Below are 25,880 nucleotides of genomic sequence, written 5' to 3'. Positions count from 1 at the left end.
TACGCAAATTGTACTGCACCAAACTGTACTTGGTGGAAATGGGACTTAAGTGTAATGGGTTTAATACTGTATATGCAAATTGTATTCTTTACATCCCAAAATAGCTCTTAATTCTTAATTCAAAACTGTGGAACATAGATTTCTGTAACATGACAAATGTTGTTCATAAAACTGAACCCGGTAAGAATCAACATCCAACTCTGTAAACGCTGCACAGTTTAAAACTTGTTTTAAATTCTGTTTGATTCAGAACACTTCAGCTGTACCTCAAGGGCCAATTTAAAGCTCATTAATTTGCTGGTTTGGTTCTTCCAGCCATGCAATCATAGTGGATTTTCTTTTTTGTCCAAGCACCAATCCCTGCCACGTTGTAAAGAGGTAAATTAAAATTAATTTCTGGTTTGCCTGAAGTAATGCCCTCTTATTCAAGATAACCCTCGAATCTTTTATATTTGGAGTGTGACAGGTAACTAAATGGATTTTTTCCATTTTTTTGGATGTGGAATGTCAGCAGGCGTCTGATTGACTTTATCGTGCATCAGACGTCACGTGTAGTTGTGTCTGTGTGTTACAAGATCATCTCCCTTTGACGTATCTATCTCTTTGTGGTGTGCATGCTTAAGTAATATTATGTAACTCTGAAGCCAGTGATCTATCAGGGACACACTGGCAGTTTTGGCATCAATGTTCCAACCGTAATGGGAAAAGTGACCGATGTGCCAAAAAATCTATTTGTCCTCTTCTACGTCCTCATCCTAACATTGCCACTTTTTCTTCCTTTTATCCTTTCCAGGGAAAGTGAGAGGGGCGTGGGTGTCGCTCAGTTACACATGAGCACATCAGTCTGGTCTTGGTGATCCGGACCGAGACACCCCTCAGAGCCCCTCGTGTTCCGCCTACAGCCGCCCCTGCCTCCCTCTTCTCAGGTCACACCTTGTAAAAGGTGGACGAGCCAAGACTCTACTTACCCGAGTGCCGTCCGCTAGGTGAGGGCGGGCGAGGGCTGTGTCATCATTGGCTGGCTGCTGGTGAGAGTGCGATGCAGATTGGAGGATGTCGGGGGACTGGGATGAAGACCTGTGTAAGAAGGCGCTGATGTTGGTGGAGGAGCTGTGCTTCAACTCCCAAAGAGGTTACAGCCAGAGCAAAAGCTGCCTGGAGTTCAGCTACCTGCTGAGAGGACGCAACAGACAGCTGGACCCAGGTAACTCGGCACAACGCACCTGACGCTTCGACTGATGTATCACTTTGATGATGTCTGTGCGTGTCTGAAACTGAGTTCAGTGGTTTGTAAGATAGCAATCTGCCGTCTTCTGCCCCCGAGTAACACTCCACCCAAAAAGATAACCTCATCCCTTATACACCACTTTTCCACTGGTTTAAACTCATGTATTAACAGCTTTTTGATCAATAATGACTCCTGGGTCAAATGACTGCAGTGCAAGTGGGTTTTTATCGGCTTCAGCTGTGATTGGCATTAGTGGGAACTCAGCGATGCATGAATTGTGATGCCACCAAAGCACCGCAAAATTAAACAAGTCTGAGACGGGGGGAGGGGGGGGTTTCATGGAGCTCAGTGACAATTTTACACTGGCTATTATTTTTGTATCTTTTACCTCAGTCTCTCTCTCTCTTAATCAATTTTTTCATTCGATGCGACTGATGAAATAAAAAGTACTGAACACTGTCCCAAGTCGTTAAAAGTAAGGTTCGCCACAAAGATTCACGGCTAATGGCTATGCTAACGCTTGCAAAATGAAATGATGCAGGGAGTTGCATCGCTGGCAGACAGAGGAAGTGGCTTACAAAGGTTACTAACTTCCTACTTCACCCAGACCACACAGCTGTGGTCAGCGTGAGTCATGTCAGTGCGAGCGTTAAAACAACCATTGGAGTTTGTCAAACACTGCCACTGAAGAACTCTCTCTGTTAAAGAGGAAACCGTGAACGCCTTTCAAGCCTGCAGAAGGTGAGTAAGTGAATCTTTGATCCCGGAAAGATTTAGAGAATCACCTACTCTGAACTGTTCTCTGTTTCCGATGATAGTCTGGCTTTGACATTCATGTTTGGTGATTCTGTCATGGAAACACAACTCAAAAAAAACCAAACGGCATAACATTTTCAGTATCACCGGCATCTCTGGTGGTTACGCACAACAGTACAAATGTGTGTTAGACTTTCAGGTATGGAAAGGGTAATGTTATGAGGAACGCTCATGTTTAAAGATGGTGAGGGTACTGTGCACTCTGAACAACAAACCATGAAATATTCATCTGTTAGATTGAAATGGCAACAGTACAAGTCAATCCCATTTCTTTTACGATCCCCAAAAGAGTCTCTATATCTAGATTCTAGTAGATAGTTATCTTGTAGCTAGATAACACACACATATATATATATATTTCTCTTATCTACCAAACGGAGCAGATGGATCATGCTGTACTGAGGTGTGTGCAGAGTATTGTGTGTGTTTTTTTTTTTTCTCAATTGAATAATTTAGAAAAGCAATGTACTGTTATGCAGATTAGCATGGATATCTCTGGCTCAGTGTAGATTAGCCTGGATTGGCTGCTTGTTGCCTCTGGAGATTTGGATGACTGTGTGAAGAAATGGCACACCATGGTTGCAGGCGTTGCCCCCCCCCCTTCACTCACTAGCTGTGACTCCTCAGTGTTTGCTGACGGAAGTCTCCAAGCCCTCTGAGAAGCAAGACCACCGTAAGCTGTCAACGGATGGCTTGTGTAAGCAGCAGAGATGTGTTTGATGTGGAGCGATGTACGACTCCCAGTGGGCTTGCATCAGTCGCTGATTGACAGGGAGTCTCAGTCCCACTTCACAGTGCACTTCAGAGGTTTCCAACCCACCCACCTACCCCCTGCTGATTCATTTTCTTATGCTTTGTGGATTAGTGATGGATCTTTGGCAGGATCAGTGCCTGGGAAGCCACAGCAAGTGCCCTAAAGAGAGACAAATTGAGGAGAGTGGTTTGGCCTCTGACAGTCGCTCTGCACGTTTGATCACAGCCACATCTTATCAGTGCACCCTGATCTGCCAATGACACACAACCTACTCCTCTGCCTCGCTTTGTTTTACCTCTCCAGATCAATACATTAACCTCTCTCAGCCTTAAACCACCCCCCCTTTATGTTTCACTCTCCATCACTGTCAAGTCTATCTCACACGCTGTGGTAGATGCATTGACTCGATCCGTTCTCATCCCCTTTTTTCTTCCACCTCACGTGGACGGGGGGAATAAACCCAGTCAGATGCATGTCTGTACGAGACATGCGCATCAATCTGTTTTCAGCCCTCTCTCCCTCTGTTTATCTCAGCGCCGCTGGTGATTCTGTGGTTTGGGTCATGTGTTTCTTTCACCCCCATTACGTTTCATCACTGCTGTCCTTTTCTTCCCTCTGATTATACTTCTACTTGGTCTTACATTGCTTTGCCCTCTTTTCCTCTCCTCTCTTACTCCAACGCGTTTCCCTCCTCCACTCTCACGAACTCCATCATCACTTACTGTCTTCGCTCTCGCTTCCCCTTTTCTCCCCGTTTCCCTCTCTTGTTGCTCACTTCCCACCCTTTCTTGTCCTCCACCGCGACAGATCGATGTCCCCTCACCCATCCCCCAATCATATCTTTTGAACAAGTGCTGATTAATGACATACACAGACTGATGAATAATTCACACAAGAGCATGAGGAAGAGAGAGAGCAAGGGAGCGAGAGGCAAAGGAGGAGGGATGAAGAGAGGTAGGGGTGACAAACAAAGAGACAGTTGCTGAGGAGAAGAATAAAGTCAGAACATGCAGAGCCAGACAGCATGGGAGAGGAGATGACAGCCAGGAGTGAGGGGTGTTTGAGGGAATTTTATGTAGAGGCAGAAACAGAAAGTGAGGGAGGAGTGGACGGAGATGGAAGAGAAACAAATTCCAGAGGACGTTCCTCTGGCTGGGGGATTGACTGCTGTTTTCATTTTTTTCCTCCTGTTACACATAAAACATCTTTTCCTCCCCGTTCTCTGAATGAATTGTCTATGTTTTGTAAATCCCATAGAGACACTAAACTGGAGTAAATTGAGCTAAAAGGGGTGAAAGAAAAGGAGGCATTTATGTGGGACTACTGTAGTGGTGAGTGGTGGGTGAAGAGAACATCCTCTGTGTGATGAAAATGCTGTTCTACACTAAGGCAATGATTGGCCTGCCCGCAGAAGAATTGTTAATTAGTGGCTCCAGTTTGGATGCGGTCCAAGATGGTGACAGGGAAGAATCTCAGCTATACTGTGCAAGTATACACAAATATCTGCACACAGCATCATGAAGATTCTTCAGCTAATCATAAAATATGAATATTCATATTCTGGGACCTGTAGTCAATTGGTGGTCTGACACTATTCAAGTATCTATAAGGATTTACAGAATATTTGTAGTATTTATGAATGTATGAATTCATAATGAATTCACCGTATCACAGGCTGCAACACGTGTCCTTATAAATCCCCCAAGAAAGCTGCAGTCGCTCCCCCAGCTGTTGACTGCTGCTTTCATTTCTGCCTCTTTTGACACAGGCTGTTGCTGGAACTGTCCAGCAGTCTGGTGCTGAAACAGCACATTTTCTTTTTTATTCTGTAGCCTCCACTTTTTTTTTTCATTGGCATGAGTCACACTCCACCCCCTTTCAAGCAACCACATCCCCACCCTTACATCCCCAGGCCCCACACCCCCCAAGACGCAATCCTTGAGCCGTCACGGAATACAAAATCTCATGATTAGAAGGAAATGCAGGAAGACATTGGTGTTTTTTATTTATTTATATATAGATTTTTTCCTTTTTATCTTACCCATCCCACCCCACCCACTTCACCTCATCTCTTCCTGGTGTTTGCCCCAGTTTAAGAATAGGATTTAAATAAGGGATGTACTATGAACGCTTAGGCGATGGCTGCCTATCAGTTAATACCGTCTGCAGGTGCCCCCTCCTGCTCCGTGGTGTGTGGTTTGTAGATATTGTGGTGATGATGGTGTGTGTGTGTAAAGGGGTTATATGTATATGGATTGATAGACTATTTATCTTACAATAAACGTGTAAAGGCAGGACACTACTCTAACAGCGTGGCACTATGGGTGGCATTGTATTTCTGTCGGCTGGTTGATTCGTACACTACTTTGATCCAGCTGGGTGGATTGCCAAGAATCTTGTTTCAGAGGCCATGAATCTTATTGGCTGTGGTGATCAACTGCCTTTATCCTTCATTGTGATCAAGAGGTCATGTGGGTTGTACTTTTTAGATTTCTTTGAGATTTGACACTGTCATGACTCTGTCTGTGGAGTTTCTCAGTTTTTTCCAGGTCATAGTCATCTTCAGGAGTTAGCTGTAGGGCAGCTGGACTTGCTTGCCAACATTTAACTCCTGATTATGATGTGCTGTAGTGTTGATATATATATATGTGATACAATGAGACACAGTATACCTTTATTGGCCCAGCATAGGTGAAATCTAGAAATGGAAGCTGTCACAGTGAATTTGTGGGTGAGATTTAGTCCTAGAGGATGAGACTCTCCTCCATTATTTGATTTTGCCGCATTGCCACGCTCAGCACATGCGTACGTACAAAAAACCCTGCAGATTTTGATATGACCGTTCAAACATGTTGCAGATCTACATGCTGATCAAATCGGACACGAATCTGCTTTGAAAATTGGAATCCATGATCAGATTGCGGTGTCCAGAAAGTCCCGAAAATCAGATTTTAGTCCAGGTAATGAATGTAGCCTCTGTCAAAACTGTAATAATGAAATTAAAGTGCCTCTGTGTCTTCTCTCCTTTACCTTCTCTCCTGGCCTGTAGAGATCTCTGTCAGTCTGCTGTCTGTTATTGTGACATTCTGTGGCATCGTCCTCCTCTCCGTCTCCCTCTTCGTCTCGTGGAAGCTCTGCTGGCTGCCATGGCGGGACAAGGAGGGCGGAGGCTTGAGTCTGACGTCGGGGCTGCTGCCTGGAACCGCCGGTGTTGGAAACCTCGGAGGCGCAGGGGGCTCGTCGCTCTTACCCCCGCTGCTGCAGAGGAAGGAGGGCCACTCCTCATCCTCGCTCTACCCCACCCTGGGTCAGCAGGGCCAGCATCACCCCCACTTCTCTGACCTGGTAGGGCTGGAGAGAGGGGAGGTTGGAGTTGTGGTCGGGGGGCCGAATGAGACCCAGGAGCATTCATACCTGGACATGGATTCCTACCCCAACAACGCTGGTGAGAAGAGCAACACAGGACACTGTTGGTACCCCCGTGTGACTGTGAGAGTAATGTAATGCCTTGGCCGTTCATTTCTCTGTTTTATATACTCACGGTACAGAATTAATACATTTACCTTCATACAGTAAAAATAATTTATCTGTGTTGCAGCAGTGTGATGGATGCTGACCATTAGTGAACATATAAATGGGTTTTCCCTCTCAGTTCAGCTACAGACGCTCAGTTTTACCAAAGTAAAATGCAGAAAAAAAAATCTAATTGAAAACACAATGCATTACAACAGTTTGGCACCATATTGCATGTTAGAAACACACAGATTGACGTATAATCTCCTTTAAGGTGCACTGGCCATCTCATAATATTTTATTATTTATTGAATTTGTTTTTAGCTTTGCATTGGACTCAGCGAACTAAGGACATCTGCCTCATCTTATGCTAAATATCCACCTTCATCATTCAGGTTTATTAAAGTTTGTTGCCCAAACAATGATGCAATGATCATAAAAAAAAACCTCAACAATATATGATTATATTGCAAGTTTTATGAATGTTTTTCACCTGCAATTATCAATTAAATAATTAGTCGCAGCCTTTAAACAAACACATAAAACAAGACTTTATGACATTGGCATAGTTTGACTCAGCCACTTAAAGTCAACACCAACCCGGACAATGACTTTCACAATAAACAATTAAATGTTTTAGCGTTTAGTTTGTTGTTGTTGTATTTATGCTGGCTGTCAGCGCCGATGCAGTTTGTTCATCATCACTCACCGTCAAATATTTGCCCGCTGTCTTTATTGCAGTTGGGTTGTATCCCTTTGATGCTGGCTCATGTTCTGCCGCTGTAAATATGTCTGGTCATTTCTTCCCTTGTCTCTGCTGTTAAATCACTCTAATTCAATCAATGAGATCAATCATTGAGCGGCTCCGGCTTTCAGAAAAGACACCTCGCTTTCGCTGTCAGAGCCACTGCAACGCGTCACTCCACAGCAGCACTAACTAAAGAAGTGGTTTTGTCCATTTTCATCCTCTGGTAGGAACTCTGAAGCTGAGTCAGACGTCTCCAGACGTGCCCAACACAGAGGGTGGAGCCCAACCCCCAAAAGACCTGCCCAACGCTCATTCCCAGCAGCAGGTCACCCCTCGGTCAGTAAACTGGACGTGTATGCTCACATGTGTATGGATTATTTTACAGTTGCGTGAATAAAAACTCTTTATAATTACTGAGAAGAGCTTGATTGAAAAGTACACAAGGACATTACCTGAATAAATGTTGTTTTGTGCTAATTAGAGGACGCTACTTTAATCTTTGTTCCCTCTAATGAAGAATTTTGGTTTCTGTAAAAAGGAAAAATAATTTTGAATAAAAAAATAAAATGGCTTCGACCTTTGGTCTTGAACAGCATGTCTTTTATGAGGCTGAGCGTCAGATAATAATTCTCTGTGGTTCATGCAGCACATTATGAAGCAACATTCTGCCTTCATTTGATTGCACTACAATGCACGCAGATGTAAAAAGGGTGTCTACTTTTTAACAACTGCACTATAAACAAGTGATAAACTTGTTTTGATGGTTTTACCCCTCACAGTATCTCTGATTAAGCTGCTGGACAGCAGTGTGTGTGTGTGTGTGCTTTTCATTTAATATTCACCCTTTGAGCTCTTATTTCTTTGTTTAGGCCCAAGCCTATGACTCACCAGCTCTCCAGTCCTGATTTCCACGGTGAGGAGAAAGAGCAGGTGACCTGTATTGGGCAGATAAAACCGGAGCTCTACAGACCCAAGGGCGACCAAGGCGAAGGCAAACAGGGCGACACCTGCGGCAAGATCAGCTTCCTCCTGCGCTATGCCTTCAAGTAAGCCGCCACCACCACATCACCTGACTCTCGCTCTGTGAAACTGTTGCATTGCAACATTAATAAATCATTTCCAGAAACATTTTGTAGATATAAAGTTTGAGGCCAGTACATTACCGCCAGGTTAGGCTAAAGATGCTGCACCAGTGTCTGTGTGTGAAGCCCCCGTTGACTTGCTGTCTGCAAAACTGCACACCAAAAAAAATAAAGTTTTCTTTGTTAGAACAAATCTGCTTTTCTGTGCGGTGCTGGATCCTCAAAATCATTTTTCATCGCATATTTAAGACCCCAACACTCGCCACAGAAAGTAAATGAAGAATTGTTGTCGACTTGGACTGACATTGAACAATGGTGACTACATAGCATGATGCTCTGGAGTCTACAGCCATTTTGTGCTGCAGGGCTGAGAGAGCAGGACATACTAGTTCATACCAATGATGCTTGGTTCCCTTTAAACCATATTACACAACACAACAGAGTATTGACCAGGGTGTAGAATCTAGTCAGACGCTTAAATCTAAGAAGTAGCAAATGTAAAAGCTGAGAGGAAAACACGGCATTAACTTGACACATTCACCCACAAATGAAAACAGATGAAACCGAAATTAAAACCATGATTCACTGAGCTGCAGAGTTTGAAGCTCGGTGATTAGATGCTTTGTGCCAAAATTCACCTTGAGAGACGGTGTCTACCTATGCTTTTTTTTTTTATGTACCTTCACCATTCTATCACAGAGCCAGCTTCACCCTGAAAAATACATAAATGAATAAATAAAATGAAAAAAAATGAGTCCAGGATTTTGTGGGCACAGTGATGGCAGAGCACTGCACCAAGTCGGTAAACCTGGAAATGGGACCTGAGCACCGTCTCATGAATCCAGCTGTGGATGGAACTGCTGCACGTTTGCACGTCTCCGCTGAATGTTGATATGACTGTTTTTTCGGTTTTTTTTGCCCCACTTTGATCGCAGTTCTTCAAACGCTGTGAGTTAGACGGCTGCAAAACTCTCTCTGATGCCCGAGTTTCTTCATGGTGAAGAACAGAGGGCGGGCGCTTCCATTTTTGTTTATCCTCCTCAGTAGACACAACACAAAAGTGGATTTTTGTGCCATTGGGCATTGGACTCAGCAAACAAATAAACAAGGTGTAGCTCAACGTCTGTATTAATGAACATAGAAGAAATATAAGTGACGCAGCATTGTCTTTACGATGTGACTTCTTTTTGACAATTCTCCATTAAATATTCTGTGCTGGAGAATTTGGTCCGCATAAGTAATTGGACGGTGTCATGCTGTGAGAGACGGTGAGGATATGAATGTGTGTAGCGTAAATGAGGGGCTGCTGTGTGTGTGTGTGTGTGTGTGTGTGTGTGTGTTGTGGGGAAGAGCGTGCAGCTCACTGTCTGTGGCTCAGCTGGCAGCTCGCCGCTCCTGCTCGGCCCTGACATGTAGAAACATTACAACGGGCGAAAGTGCTGATGGTCAGAAAAGAAAGGCAGCGCGAGGCCGTTTCAGTCATGAATTATTTATTACCGGCCACTTTAAACAGCAGCCCCTGTCAACACATAATAACAGCAGACTGTGTTATAGCCGGAGTCACAGACACGGAGAATTAGCAGGAGGGTTGTATTGGTAGGGAGGGTAATGATGAAAACTATTCATGTGTCTTTCTCTCTCTCTCTCTCTCTCTCCCCATTTATAAAGCCACAGGATAATTTATGTCGTGCTGTAGTCGCCTGTCATTACACTGGAGGGAAAGTGTTTCAGTGAGAGCAGTGTAGGACGGAGGGAGAGGGAAAAGAAGAACGCTTAGTACAGATGAAGCTGCATGGCAACTGCGTGCTTATGTGTGTAGGGCAAGATACACGTGGAGGTGTGTTGGCGCTTGGACTGGTGATAAGAAGAACATGTTAATGTGTGAAACCCCTGCTGTTGGGAGCAGCAGTCAGAACAACAATGTCAATCTTCCTCAGATCCTCTGGGAAAGGCATTTCTATTGACGATCCCATTAAAAGCTGACACATTTCCACCGTGGGAATTGCACGGTGGCTTTCGGGCATTGTCTACCAGGAATGAGGCTGTGAATTCTGCTCTGTGCTCGAGCAATAATAGATGTCCTGTGCAGCATGTCTCTGCAATTGTGTGGGGGGAAAAAAGAAGTAACTAATGCAGGAAAATGCATAATCATCAGAAATAGGTGGAGTTCTTTTTCCTTCTTTTAATGAGACATCTTCCTGTCATTCCCATTTATGTAGATCTGTGAACTGGTGGCAGTAGTCTACCACCAGCATGTCACAAAATTATACTGGATTAAATGATCATTAGATACATAATTAAATTGGTCAGGGTTTTTTAGTTCAAATATTTATCTGGCTCGGCTGTAACTGTAATTTCCTGTTGCAGTTTGCTCTGTGTATCACCTCCCTGATTTGCTCTGATTGCAGAGTGGCCATGTTTGTCTAATTGACTTAATTAGATGTGACGCAGAGGTAAACGAGTCCTGCGATTGGCCACGGCTGTATTGTCAACAAGCATCTTATTTGTGACTCGTGCACACAGGCAGCAGATGTTACAAGCGGGGTCACTGTTTCTGTCTGGCCCCCGCTGATCCTTCCTCCGCCCCCACGCGGCTCAAGTTCACGCGGCTCTCCAAAAGCCCCTGATGAAGTGCTGACACTCGGGTTAACACAGTGAGACACAAGTCTAACGAGGTCTGATTAAAGGCCTCCGAGCCGTCTTCATCTTCATCTGGTGATTAAATACATAATAAACTGTGCGTGAGATGCAGGCGTAACTGTGGAGGGGGCCGTCATGTGGATGTGTGCGTGTGTGTGTGTGTCCGATCGCTCAGGTGTACATTTACGTGTGTGTGCGTGACAGAAAAAGACTCAGAGTTCTGCTGCAGTGCTTACACGTGCATATGTGCTCGCTTTGTTGCTTTAAGGGCAAGTCAGCCTTTTTGTTCCTTTATTTTTATCCTATGCCAAAAATGTGTCCCAGGAAGTACAGTTCAGGTGTAGTGTTTATGTAATGTTTCTTGTCAATGAAAGAGCACATTAAGTATGAGACCCCACCCCCCAGGAAACCCAAATCCACCTTCTGGCACATAAAATAAGCAGCACTGAAATGTTTCAGAAAAGGTTTTTCATCTTATATAATTACAAAGTAAAAGACATTTCAAGGTCCAGACAGTCAATGATAATCAGTTAAATAGTCCAGAGATTCATTGGTGTGTTGCAACTGCATTTTGCCATTTTCTCAAACAAAAGTGAATTCAGTTACTTGTGTTTTAAACTTTGATGTTGAGTTTACACACTTGTGAACATGCTTTACTTTATTTCCCACTCCCGGAAGGTGCTGGCCCTTGTGGGGTTCCTGACCCCCAGGTTGTCAACCACTGCTGTAGAGGCTCAGTGCAGTATTGATCAAATTGTACATACTCAGTCTCAGCTGACATACATCAGTCCATCACAGGGTCACATAGGGACAAACAGACGAACCCAGAACCCATGCAAACTGCAGAAAGATCCTGGCTCCGACTGGGTCGCGAACCCGGTGCTAACCATGATTATTAGTGAAATAAATCTTGTTATGTTATTGATTAATTGCTCATGATGATCAGTCCAAACCCCCACAGCTATTTTGCCATTAAAAAAACCTGTTGATTGATTAGTCAGATAATCATCTTTGTCCTCTCCATTCATACCAATAAACACCTCTTTATTAGCTGTTTAAACATTATTAATGAGCTCAGCCTCGACCTGACTCCCTCTCACTAAACGTACATGTGTGCTCATGTTGAACACGGTGCATGCATGATAAAGCTGCAGGGATGACGCACAATCACACACACACACACACACACACACACACACAGCACCACCCACGCTGTGATGTGCATGTGTGGCCTGCACAGGTGTTTGTAAGTGTGGGTTGATCCTGTCTGGGTTGAGTATTTGTCTAAATTTATGCACCCCCCCACCTCTCCCCTTTTATGAGCACATTACTCGTCTAATATATTGTTTTTTTTCTCCTGTTTGTGTATTTGTGTGTTAGTACGGAGCAGTTGGTGGTGAAGATACTGAAAGCTTTGGACCTGCCAGCAAAGGACGCCAACGGTTTCTCTGATCCTTATGTCAAGATCTACCTACTGCCAGACAGGAAGAAGAAATTCCAGACCAAGGTGCGTCACATGTGTACTATCTTCACACTATTCTAAACTTAAAGGTAGTGAAAACAAAACAACAAAGAAAAAGTGTCATCATCTGTGACTTGCTGTTTTCCCTCCTGCTTGTTTCTTCCTGCTCTGATGATCCAGTCTCCTCCCGGGGAATCGTTACAGTCTCACTCGGGTGATCAAATATAATCTGGAGCATAATTTATTCAAGATAATGTGCTTCCGACTATTACAGGGCACTGATACTAAACTCCTGTGTATTATTCTGGTGTTTGAGGACAGTTGAGTCAATATTTGAGTACATTTTGACATGTTCTGTACCGAGAAATAGACCCTTAGTCCTCAACGAAAGAGAGAGAGAGAGAAAAAAAGAAGCTCTCTTCAAATTTATTTTCCGTGGAGAAGCTCAAGGCACCTCAAAAATATGAGTTGTAGTGCTCTGTTGTATATCCATAAATATAACTTGTGGTTTTGTACAGTGTGAGAATAAAACGTGGATAAATCCTGAAGCTGAAATGGATCAGAATTTACTGTAGATCCAAAGGGTTTCAGTAATAATGGGGGTCTGAAATGTCTCCCTTTTGGTTTAGCCTCTTTGTGTGACTGAATCCTGTGTACCACAAAAGCCATTGAAAAGCATGAATGCTACACTCATTTGCATGACATTGCCCCGCTTTTTTTTTTTAGAGTGCGCGCGATTGTTTAACTTCAGTCGTGTCCTTATTATAATGGAACTGTTACAGCACCCGTACTTTTCATGCTCTTATTCATCCCGAGAAAGAGACGAGAAATAGACTTTACCTCCATTAAGATGTTAAACCTTTTGTGTTTGCCGTTTCTAAAAGCACCGCTTCTCCATCAGTCCCTCTTTAATCCAGAGCTAACGTGTAATCATCAAGTGCTAATAAGCCAGAGTGACAAAAACTGTGTCACAACTCTATTGATCACACAGTCTTTATTTTGCGTGACCACATTCATACCAGATTATTTCATGGCATCTTAATCCAACCAGTAAAGCAGCAAATAGTACAAAATGTGTTCAAACGTGATTTGTAGGAAGTTGTAGCCACCACAGCCGCTTTCATCTGGCTGATTTAAAATGATCAGTCGAGACAGAAAATGCAGCATTGAGCTGGAGTTTCGAATAAAAACACTTTCCTATAGGAAGCATTTTCTAGAAAGAACTTGTAAATGTCTGGGAGCAAAATATTGGATTTTAAATTTAGTTTAATGGTCTCTATTTCATTTCGGCAGGTTCGATTTAATCTGTCATCCCACCTGAACAGGTGAAATTTACTTTTCTCCCTCTGGCTGAGGAACAAGGTCAGCTGGTGTGATGGAGGTTAATTTTATTGCCCAAGGGCATTTTAGTTAATGTGGTGTCACTATAAATCAAACCCTCTGGAATAGTCTGTGTCTTGACATGTTTTCTTTTTCAAAGGACATAGATGAGTCATTTTCATGATGTTCACGTGTAATAATGGGATTTATCCTACAGGATAATCAAAAGCTGTGTTTGCTGCTGTGTGACGATTAAAGACAGGAAATGATGCCCGTTTGTGTTCAACACTGCGGTTTGCAGGAGCAGAAAAACAGAAAACACGAACAGAACAGCGACTCAAATATGAGGTTAAAGATTCACCACCAAAACATTTCAAATTCACAGCTTTGGGAGCTTTACCAGAAACACATTTTGACCGACTGCAGCTCCACTCTGTGCTCCTCAGATAAGTGTGGTTTCCACGGATGAGACCTTCACGCCGATAGCTATATTTGAGTCCCAGTCCAAAGCTACATGACACGCTTTGAAAATCCAGCACTTTCTGTGTTTGTGACGACGCGTCCACACACTGTTTGTTTGGTTGAGGAGATAGAGACAAAATATGTTTTGTTTTTTTTTCACTCAAAAACGCCGGCCCTGCTCCCGATAAGACGTTCACTCTGCAGTCATGAAAAACTATTCAGTGACTGTACTTCAAGAAAGACACAGTTGTGTTTAGAAGAAATAAACAGCGTCACAACATGACTGTTGCTGTTGCTGATCTTTATTTTCATTGTTACAGCGTGTGCATAGTGAAGCTATTTTTGGATTCTATTGGATTTTACAGTCTAATCTGGTTGATATCCCATCCAGAGATTTTGCAAGTATCGGACTGATGCAGAGTATCGTATCAGCTCATCCCTAGTGTTTGTAAAATCCATCACTTTTTAGAGGCAATTTATTACAGTGAGTTGTTGATGTTGTGCCTCAAGCCTTCCTGTTGAAAGACGTATATGTGTCTTATGAAACGTCAAAATGTAATAAATTCTCACTCTGTCTCCCGTCTCAGGTTCACAGAAAGACCTTAAACCCAATCTTCAATGAGACATTTCAGTTCGGCGTACCGCTGAATGAGCTACATTCCAGGAAGCTGCATTTCTCTGTGTACGACTTCGACCGCTTCTCCAGACATGACTTGATCGGCCAGGTAGTGGTGGACAACCTGCTGGACTTCAGCGAGGGCAGTGGGGACAAACCTGTCTGGAGGGACATCGTAGAGGGCACTGCGGTAAGGAGAGGCCCACACTAGATTAGATTAGATTAGATCTCATTTAAACGAGGTTTAAGGCGACGCTGGCAGCAGCAGTCGCAAATGAGCGGACTGAGGCTGTGAGAAATGGAACCTTGAATCGAGCAAATCACGCATGGGTTCCAAAATTCTGGATCAAAATTATTATCTTCAATTTGATCCACAACTGCATTCTTGAAAACACTAACATGATTTTTGTTTTGAAGCTGTTGTTTGAGTTCCATTTCTAACATTTTTGTGCACTTTCAAAAGCACGATTTTAGGTTAGAAATACACTTAACTGTTTAGTATTGGTGTTGTCATCTTTGTCGAATTCAGCCTCTTTAATTGGACGATATAAATATGTCAAAATAGGTGGCTCGGATTGGTTTACATTACATTACATGTCATTTAGCAGACGCTTTTATCCAAAGCGACTTACAATGGAATTGAGTACAATCAGCCAGGGGTGGAGTCGAACTTGCAACCATTGCGACCATGATGTCTTTCGCAAACAGGGTACCGGTCTTAACCACTGAGCCACTCCACCCCGTTTATTTTCCCTCAGTACATTCAAAAATGTCTTGATTTTCATTGAGCAAAACATAAACTGGGAATTTAGGAAACTACAAGTTGTTGTTTGTCGCCTGAAGATTGTGGATGTACAGTCACATCGTGTGCAGAGAGGATGCACATAAATGGCACAGACTAGAAACTGCCTGCAGTATAGATGAATTCCGAGTCTGGTAAAGTGAAAAACCAGCTCAGACGGATTACTGGAAAGGAACTGTTGGCCACATTCAAACTTTATATCAAACTGTGTCCAAGGAGATTTATATGAAATATTCATAGAAGGCTATTAGCAAATTAGATAGAGCAAAGTCTTCAAATGTTTTTGGCAGTGGCGATTCATTTATTAAATAAGTTTAAATATCAGCGTCTCAGTGTATTTCACCGCTTCGCTTTGGGAGGTATTGATTAGTGAGGCTCAGAGCCTCTGAGGAGTCATCAGGCTGCAGTGTGACCTGAATATCACCGGTGTCATTACCGTGGTGCCACTGAGACCACAGGCTGTGAGAGGATCAGTAGACGGGAGTGCAGGCAGTGACATAAAAAGCCTGGAGAATCGTCAGCTCTACTTAACACTTTCCTTCACTCGGGGGGTCTTTGACAGATTGACATATGATTCATTTACAGTGATGGCTCCGTCCCTCGGTCTAAACACTCTGCCTGTCCACATTAGGACGCCTGCTGTTGTCCGTCATCAGTCACAGTCTGTACAGTAGCTCTTTTCAGGCAACAGACAATCATCCAAAAGCCATTGGCGTCTGCCTATTAGCGATTTTCACTTTCTCTCTCGGTTTCTGACGCCATGTGTGTATGTGAGATCACAGTGTCCCTGCTCCTTTTCTCAACCCTCACTCACTCACTCACTCACTCACTCACTCACTGTGTGTGTGTGTGTGTGTGTGTGTGTGTGCGTGCGGGGTGATCCACAGGAGAAGGCCGATCTCGGGGAGCTTAATTTCTCGCTGTGTTACCTGCCCACCGCTGGCAGGCTCACTGCTACAATCATCAAGGCCACCAACCTCAAAGCCATGGACCTGACCGGCTTCTCAGGTAAAAGATTAACAAGCTCTCGCATGTCATGCTGCAAAATGACCTTCAGCAGGCAGCTCGACTGGAAAACTCATTTAAAAGGAAAGCGTGACAAAAAAATGGTTTTAACGCCGTATCTTATGAAAGCTGTCGGTGAATGATGCATGTTGTTTTCCAGTCTTCTCTTAGGCTTATATCTTATTCTGATTTATAGTATGTTCGTGTGTAAAAGACACAAAGATACAATCCAGCACATTGCATTGGGTTCTTTACAATTACAAAACCTGTTTTCCTGGAAAACTTTGCATTCATTCTAATTATTATTCGATTACAGTGTGATTTCCCAAAACCTAATAAATCAGTCACCGGAGTAAGGGAACATAAAGCATGTTAAGGAAATGGGGGAAAGTAAATTAATATAAATCTGTGCGACGTGAATCCTGGAAGGAGCTGAGAATTACAAGATTGATCATTCTGTGCGAGAATCTGGGGGAGTTTATACATTATGAATTTACTACCCCAAGCTGCAAAGTTCATTAGTCGCACATGTGACATTCACTTTAAGTTTTCTTCTGCATATTTTTGTTGTAAGCAGAAGTAGCTGCAGGTGTGACTCCAAATGACTGTGAGTCTGCAGAAACGGGACAAACAACAGTCGTTTTTAGACGTTTATTTCAGTAAATACTGAAAATGTTTTATTCTTTACTTACCCGTCTTTTAAAGTATTGACACTTGCGACAGCAGTGTTTTCTCAGATTAAATGAGATCCCAAAATGATAACGACCATCAGTGATCCCAGGATAATTGCACGCAGCTGAAAGATGCTTAAAAACTGAGTGATGGCCGCGTGTGTGTGTGTGTGTGTGTGTGTGTGTGTGTTACCTCTGGCTGCTGTGACTGAGCTGCACATGTTGAATGTTTAACAGAAGTGATTCGACCTGTGCGGGTGCTGCTTTTCTCCTTTTGTGCTCCTAATCCAGCTTTGTCAAGGTGACTTGATTTTCATACCTTTTATGTTGCAGGCACAGATAACTGTGATCATGTTTCTGTGGGATTCCCCCTCCCTCTTATCTTATTCTCTGTGCTTCCTGCCTCTGGTTTTCTTCCTTGAAATATTTTCTATGCTCTGTTTCCGATTCCATCTCCCATCTCTTCTTTTTTTTTCACACACGACTCCTCTTTTTCTTTTCCATCTTTCTAACTATCTCTCTCTCTCTGGGATTGTCCTTCAGACCCGTACGTGAAGGCCTCCCTGGTCTGTGACGGGCGAAGGTTAAAAAAGAGGAAGACTTCCATTAAGAAAAACACACTGAACCCCACGTACAACGAGGCGCTGGTGTTTGACATTCCCAATGAAAATATAGAAAGCGTATCCATCATCATTGCAGTGATGGACTACGACTGGTGAGCGAGCGGTGCTGTTATTACATGGTTGCATGCTCTGGGGACTTGAAAATGAAACTGATCATTGCTGTGAAGTGTGCTCCTTATTGAATGCGTGTGTGTTTGCACATGCAGCATAATGTCTGCTGTGGCAGCGTGGTCGTCAAGACGTTGACGGCGTCGCGGCCTGTGTTGAACAAAATGATGGCTGCCTCATGAGTCACATTGGCGGTGGACGTGCACCACCATGAATAAGCATGACTTATGCTAATGGTGTACGAGGGAAGCAGACCCACCACCAGCCTTTCTCTGTCTGCCACTCACAGCAACACTTGGCTGGTTGATGTGTTTGTGTACAGATGCAACCACCTCCCTGTTATTTAGGCTGCCCTCCATTTGGCACTTCCATAGGTGTGTGTGCTTTTGTGATATTTGTCCTTGTTGCCCACCCCCCCCCCCACCCCCCTGACATCAAGCTTCTACACGATGTCTTGTGTATTTGTGAACTGCTATTCAATATCCCAATCTCAATACCCAAGGTTGATAAATGAGACTCTCTATGCCTGTTTATTACAAGCCCTGTCTCTCTTCCCCCTCTCTCTGCTTTTTTATTTGCTCTCTCTCTCTCTCCCCCTCTCAAAACCCTCCCTTTCCGACTCTGTGCTCTGGCTTCCTCTGTCTATCTCGTGCTTCTATTCCTGATAGTATTGGTCATAACGAGGTTATAGGGATGTGTCGTGTAGGAAGCGAGGCTGACGGGCCAGGAAGAGAGCACTGGGCATCCATGCTGGCCAATCCACGTAAGCCAATCGAGCACTGGCATCAGCTTGTGGAGGTAATGAGCGTATTATAATGTGGGCTTGTTTGTGTGTGTGTGGTGTGTTTATCACACATATGATCTCATACCACATACTGCATTTTATATTCCATATATAGGCTGGTGCAGTACATCATAGGCAACTTGATTTTATCAAATGAGGTTGATAGTAAGCAAGAACTTACTTGAATAATAGCAGTAGTGCTATTGAGAGTAGTACAATAGAGGGCTATATATATATTTATATATATATAAACATATTCCAGTATAGATTAATACATTGTATTCATGTAAACATCATCATTGTTAACCGTAAAATGTATATAATCATTAAATCCATTAAAACAACAAAAGTAAAATAATGGAGACAAAACGATGATTACAATATGGGGGCTTTTATTCTGAAAATAATGCTTTTAATGTTGTAATGTGGTGTTTGTCGTCCTGTCCCGCAAAAAAATAGAACACAGGCATTCAGTGGAATCGCTGGGTGAAGCATGCAGCATGTGCACAGATAATATACAATATGCAATAATGTATAGTTATTTTAAGGTCAACTAAATGTAATTAATTTTTAAAGCCACTAACACTGACCACGCAGAATAGGATGTTACGTGGAGAGAAAAAATGAATTAGGTTATACTCTGTTGGGTAATTCATCTACGACACTGCATCATTCATAAAATGTCCTCTTTCCCTGCAGGAAAAAGCAATTGGTACATTTGTGTCGAAGAGTGCTGCAACATCCTCCCCGAAGCCACACATCGTTGTGGACAGTCCTCACTCCGATTAAAAACTGTGAGTCTCTCCTGATTATTTTTGATTTCTTTTTTTTGTGAAGACACATGATCCAGTCAGCAGCGTGTCAGACCCTTAAAGTGAAGCTCACATCAGACTGACACGAGAAAACTGGTGGAGCCTTTAAAAGCACGACCTGACTGTGAGTGTGTGATAAAGTGGAGGCTGTGGAGCTGTCAGATGTGGGAGCTCAAGGCAAAAACGCATCTGTATAATCTAGATATTGTAGGTTACGTAATCCCTCCCCCCTCCTCCTCCCCCCAAACATACGGTTGCTGCATACTGTTTATATATTCCCCAGCACTGTCTCTCTTGCTTAATCTGCCTCCTCTCCCTCACTCCCTCTTCTTTCAGGTCATTACCGTCTCTCCAGCTCCAGACTTTCCTTTCTTCCCTCTCATCTGTGAATAATTCTCTCCATCAAAGAAAGAGAGACACAGAGACACTGCTAGTGTCCAACTGCTACTCGCTGTTTTGCTCCTGCTAATGAATCCTCCACGTCCTGCGCTGTCTTTATCTGGCCCGGGAAAAACAACAACATCGAACACGGTCGACGCGTCGAGCAACAGGCTACACGGGACACACACACACACACACACACACACACACAAGATTACAGTATGTGCGTAGTTCATGTGTGTTTCAGATTTAGTGTAGAATCTCATCTAGCAGGAGTGTGACGTGACACATTTTTCTCTCTTGAAAACAAAAAAAAAGGAAAAATAGACAGCCGTCATAGAATCATCATGTCAACCAGGACCAAAGGTTCATGCCCTTGTACCGACTAGAAAAGAAGAAAATCACCGTGTGTCCAGCATATGCCATACTGTACTGGAAAGCACTTTTTTTTTTCCTGTATAGAACAGACACAGCATCCATGGAGGATTCTCCCGGCCATTTTGGACGCCTTTCCCAGGCTCCTCACAATCTGGTTTTGGACTTATCTCGCTTATTTTCCCCAGAGGAATGACAACGAAGCATCCAGTGGTCTTTATTGATGTCAGAGGAGCAAAAAAATGAGAACAGACTCATTGGTCTAAGCATGTAACACAACCTTAAAAATGTGTCCCAATACGTCATGCTTTTAGTCCCAGTCCTCATGGTGCTCGTCTGTATCAGATTTTATTCTTTTGAATGATGTGTCTTTTGTGTATAATTGTAACCATCAGGAAAGGATTTTATTCATGCCATTATTTTTTTTTTTATACTGTCCACCAATGATGAGATGTATAAGCTAAAGAGAGACACGGACTGTTTGTTTGCCCCCAGCTTTCTGGCCAAAGTGGCACATTTTTCCTAAAATAGGACGAGACGGGTTGAAAAGCACAGCCTGTGTTTAGGACTGGACCAGCATCAGATTGGAGTGTACTCGCTGGAGGACGTATACCAGGGAGAGATATCACCACTCTATTTTATTTTTCTACCATTCCGGGACTTATTGTTTCCTTCTCTCACGACACCATCGCTCACCTTCGACCGAGAAACGTTTCTTCAAAAATCTCCACATACTTTCCCTGACAAGACTTAAGAAGAACACACACACCTGTGTTGCTTTTATTAGTGTGTTTGTGAGTGTTTGTTTTGTATTTGTGCGTGTCTGTGTGTGTGTGTGTGTGTGGGTGCGCGTGTCTGTGTGTGTCTCTGTGACAGTGTGCGTGACACGTTACTGTGCTCACCGCCTCCCTCGTCCTTTTTCTGTCTTCACGTCCCTCACTCCCCCCCCCGCGGCATTCAGGGACTGAAATGCTTGTCTCGGCGCCAAACGTGTCCCATGTCTTTACAAGAAACCATTTTTGTGTGTCCACGAGTGTGTGTGAGAGTACGTTTTGGGTGTATGTATGTATGTGTGTGTACTTTACATGCCTCATTGCACTAGGTGGGGAAACTTGTCTTTCATAGACATTAGTTTGTATTGTCTATGTCGTCTCTGAAATCAGCTGCCAATCATTCTACCCTCCTTTCCTCTCTAACCCTTTGCCTGATGTAAGTAACTGTGTTGATCGTGTACTTCTTTCAGTAATTTGTGTACTGTATGTGCGAGGAGGGAAAAAAAAAAGCAGATGGCACAGTTGTTGAAAATTAAATTGTTGGGTGTGTTTTGATTCAATTTACCAGAAGGGAATGCTTATAAAAGAAAGAAAGAAAAAAAAAATCTGAGGCTCATTTGTTACGGCCTACGGATCATGACAAATTTAGATCCCCTTTAAGCAAGACAACAGGGAGGAGGTGTTGTGAGAGAATAGGTGCGTCGTGGAACTTCTACACTTCCTATGTAATCAGATACAGACCTATAAAGCCGTGTCTGTCACTGCTACTACTGTAACCTCAGCAAACAAACGGTACAACACCTCACTACAGCTACTACAGTATTGCTGTCGTTGCCATTTGCCTCTCATTGTTTGACACAACAACACACACTTTTATCACAGACGTCTGTGTGTGTGTGTGTTTGCTTTAGGGGAGGGATCCACTTTGTTTATTTCTTTTTTCTTTTACCTTTGGATCATGGAACTGCAGTGAGATTTACTGGTGTGCTTAAACAGGTATTTGGAAGGTGAACACGACCCGCATAATACCCGGCCAGTACTCGATGTGGTTTGTCACCTGGGGTGTTATTGATCAGCTTGTATAAGTAGATATGGTATTGATCCATTGGTCGCAAGGACCCATAATTCTCTCTCTCTTTCCCAGCCACCATCTCGCTCTCCCTCCCTCTCTCTCTGCTTGTGTCTATCCTATTTAGCCCTTGTGTTACAGCCTGGTGATAGATTACAGAACTCATAGTGGAACCAGCACTTTCCCTCACTCTCCTCCTCCCTCTGTCTGTCCCCCATCTCCCTCCATTTTTGTCTCTGTCTTTATCCTTGCTTCTGCTCATCTCTCACTCTATTTTGTTCTACCATCCCCTGCTCCTCTGCTCTTCTTTCTTTCTTTCTTTCTTTCTTTCCTCTGTGCCCCCCCTCCCTCCTCAACTCTCCTCCTCTCACTGTCTTCTCATGTTAGTGCAGTTCTGAATGGTCATGGGGAAACATGTTTGCATGCTTATATTAACATGAATGATGTCAACTTGATACAATGAAAAATTATATAAGAGATGCTTTAAGCAAAATCTGACAATGAACTTGATACTAATACTACTAATGACAACTAAGTGGAGACCTCGCATTTGTTTATCTATGTGGTCAAAAACAACAATGATGAAATAACATTGTTTTATGCTGTATTTATCTTTCTCAAATTGGTATTCGTTTTGATTTTCTGTTGTTTTTTATATATAATTTATTCAAGAGGTTTACTTTTTTATTGGTTTATGCTGAGAATTTGAATGGGGGGTTTAGTCGGGGGAGATTGTTTCAGTCGGGACAGCTGTATCAGGATGCAGGATGTTGGTGAATGTGTAACAGTATGACTGAAGCAATGATAAAGGAAATAAAGGATATGTATAATCCAGCCTTGTGTTTTTGACTTCCTTTAATCCAGTGGCTCTGGAGGAAGGGAAGCTAGAGAAAGCACTATCACACAAGCTAAGCAGTGTGCTATATATAAAATGCAAAGCTCTGGATATTTCAGATGAACATCTGTGTCTATATTTGGCTCACCTGGACAGAAGCAGTCTGAACTTTTTGTTTTATCACCCAGCTCTCTGACTTTCTGCTGTGCATTAAGTCGCGTATAATTATTCAGCCACTTTGTCATGAATTCTTTATTGTGGCCGCGTTTTGCCTAAATGCAAAATGGAGCATGGACCCCTGCTCTGTGTACTTTTCTCCATCTCTCCCCCTCCCTGCCTCTGTTTCGTCTCCCCCTTTATTTTTAAAACACTCTCATTATGATTATTTGTCATGTGGCTATTATCTCCCATTCATGGGAAGAGGCCTGGTAGCAATCTTCAGCAGAAAGCAGTGAGAGGAGGAAGACCGAGCTCAGATGTGCAGGGGGATGACAGGGAAGGAGGAGTAGGAGAGGATTAAACAAATGAAGGAGGATGAAGAACGGGAGAATGCCAGTGAGGAGGTGGAGGAGGAGGACACGAATGGGAAAACCTGGAGAGACGAGGCGATGGCTGCATGCAGAATGTGTGTCGACGTGGAGACAGGCAGTGGAGGAGGAGAGCTCTGTATATAGACACACTCATCATGGGGCACCTGCAGCATACTGACGGTGCTAACAGTTCAAGAAGAGGGAAACACGAGCACACACACACACACACAGTGATCACATGCACACACCCACATGACAGAGTACCAGTTAGCATAGCTTTAATGCTCTTGACTGTTGAGAGAAAACTGGGAGGAGGATGGGGCGATGTTGTCTCCATGGCAACTTTCCCACCATGAAAAAAAAATCATTTAGTCTGAAAGACATTTCACTCAGTTCAGTGAGCTGAAAGAAGCAAAAATGGAGGGAGGGGTAGTGAGTGTGAGACTAAGGGAGGGTGCAATATAGAGCTGTTTGTATCACGCTGAAGGGATTTATTTAAAGTCAGCTGACAGCAAGGCCTTGGCTCTTATTGCTACTATATCTCATTATTATACAGTACATAATCATAATGAAATCCATCACATCATTAAAGATAAATACAGCAGCTTTACTTAGGTATTATAAGGTTTTTTGACCGAAGAAAAAAAAGCAAAATAATAATAATAATGATGATGTGACCAAAGTTTTCAGAAAAGTAAGTGACTTCTATATGAACCGCCTTACTATGCCACACACACACCTTTGAACATTTTTATTCCATCTCTATAAATAATACCCCAAACCTTTCAAAATAATGAATTTGATGCATGCAAGTCAGTATGTAGTATTAAAGTACTTGCCTTTGCAGGGGGAACAGTATTAATATGGGAGCTGGGCCTTGGAATCTGACCTTCTCTATAAATTGCTTTCAAGGAAGAACTTAATAGTGTTCACCTTACAAACAGTGACTTCTGTGAAACACCCTGTGACACTTACTGTGTGGTAGCAAGTGAAGAATTTGAGTTATTCTTTACATAATAAATTAGAGAACCCAGCCTTTTAAGAAATGGAGGCAAAAAAAAAATCCATAGTTAAGCTCTGTTCATTACTCACTACCTGAAGTGCACAACACCAGTGCCAGACTCAATAGAAAAAACCCCAGAGACTGGCAGGGGAGGTTACTATCATTGCATTCCAAATGCTGTGGGTAGTTCTGGTTAACCATTTGTGTGGATGTCAGTGTCTCAGCATGCTGGCTGTGATTACCTGTTGTGAGCAGACCATCTGGACCTCAGCATCCCAGCTAGGCACCACGGTCAGGAGACTGATTGTCTTCCCCACACCACCTGGACCACGCAGACATCAGGCACCAGCTATATCCATCATTCATATTTAACAAAATGAAATAAAGAAAATATTTGTACTTTTCCAAAAAGGAGATGTGGAATGCAGGCTCTCTGTAATTGCTTGGCAACTACTGACAGTTTGTGTGTGGTTGTGTTGAAGTTCAAAGCAGCGAGACACATATTCCTCCGAGCAGCACAAAGCATCACAGTTGCAAAGTGAAAGGTTGCCCACGAAGGCATAGTCACACATACACACTTGCACAAACATTCATGAGACATGCTGTCGGTTTAATTTGGCCACATTGCTCCGTCAAAGTAGATGTGTGGGGGTTAGCTTTGAGCATAAATCCTTCCTCTATTAGGTCACCCGAAGAGGTTCTGCTTATTGACACGCACATGGAAAAGCTGTTTGAGCCCACAGCTTCTTGCTGTTAGTAGAATTTGGGTTAAATTGACATGTAGCATCGTCTCTGTGGGAGGGTTGATGAGCTTTGAAACGCTTTGCTATGCAGAGCAGATTTGCTGGCATTACCACAGGGGAGTTGATGCTATTGTTGGACCCAGAGAAACAGTGTGTTACAACGACAGGTTAGGCGCTGGTGTGTTGCACTGATCTGACAGCAGGTTAGCATGCTGATAGCTGCTGTAGTAATTACGCCCCTGTTATCAGCACTAAGGTTCTGTGGTTGAGTTGTAGAGGAAAGCTCAGAGTATATAGGATACAAAAGCTACAAGCCAGTTAAGGTTATTGGAGGTTTTATCCTCATTTAGATCATATTATAAGGCAGGTTGGATGAAATGCTTTGCGAGGAAAGGGCTGTGAAGCTTTTCCTTTGCACGATTTTACTCCGTCTACTGATAATACATAGTCTACATACTAAAGACAAATCCATCCTCAGGCTTTCTGGCTCTTAAAGAGAGCAAGGCCCTTTAACTCACAATATGTAACCTTGTCTCTGTGATAAAGAGCACGAGCCTGCTGCTGTCCTACTCTAGGTATTTGCTGACATCTCCTGGAGATAAGGCTCAACAGCAGTTGGACATTTCTGGTGTTCTTGCTCGGAATGTGTTTCAAACACAAAACTGTCCTTTGTTATCCATTACAGGGAATATCACAGTACAGTAAAAGTAAAAGGTTTGTCATAT

At 43.2% G+C, this 25,880-nt stretch overlaps 1 protein-coding gene across 2 annotated transcripts in view; it reads left to right on the top strand.

Moving 5' to 3' along the window:
- syt3 (synaptotagmin III) overlaps window positions 1-22,878 on the top strand; it is a 30,528-nt gene extending 7,650 nt beyond the window's left edge. For both annotated transcript variants that reach the window (XM_044050980.1, XM_044050981.1), the window contains 11 exons: window positions 794-1,204; window positions 5,848-6,243; window positions 7,287-7,395; window positions 7,929-8,105; window positions 12,162-12,288; window positions 14,613-14,831; window positions 16,331-16,451; window positions 17,663-17,834; window positions 18,519-18,648; window positions 19,334-19,428; window positions 19,783-22,878. In XM_044050980.1, the coding sequence (XP_043906915.1) occupies window positions 1,054-1,204; window positions 5,848-6,243; window positions 7,287-7,395; window positions 7,929-8,105; window positions 12,162-12,288; window positions 14,613-14,831; window positions 16,331-16,451; window positions 17,663-17,834; window positions 18,519-18,648; window positions 19,334-19,423 (1,692 nt within the window). In that variant the 5' untranslated portion in view covers window positions 794-1,053 and the 3' untranslated portion in view covers window positions 19,424-19,428; window positions 19,783-22,878. The remainder of the gene's footprint in view (window positions 1-793; window positions 1,205-5,847; window positions 6,244-7,286; window positions 7,396-7,928; window positions 8,106-12,161; window positions 12,289-14,612; window positions 14,832-16,330; window positions 16,452-17,662; window positions 17,835-18,518; window positions 18,649-19,333; window positions 19,429-19,782) is intronic.
- Window positions 22,879-25,880: the final 3,002 nt, after the last annotated feature.

This window comes from Solea senegalensis, linkage group LG19 (genome assembly GCF_019176455.1).
Source record: "Solea senegalensis isolate Sse05_10M linkage group LG19, IFAPA_SoseM_1, whole genome shotgun sequence".
Lineage (NCBI taxonomy): Eukaryota > Metazoa > Chordata > Actinopteri > Pleuronectiformes > Soleidae > Solea > Solea senegalensis.
This window is presented reverse-complemented; position numbering and strand designations above follow the sequence as displayed.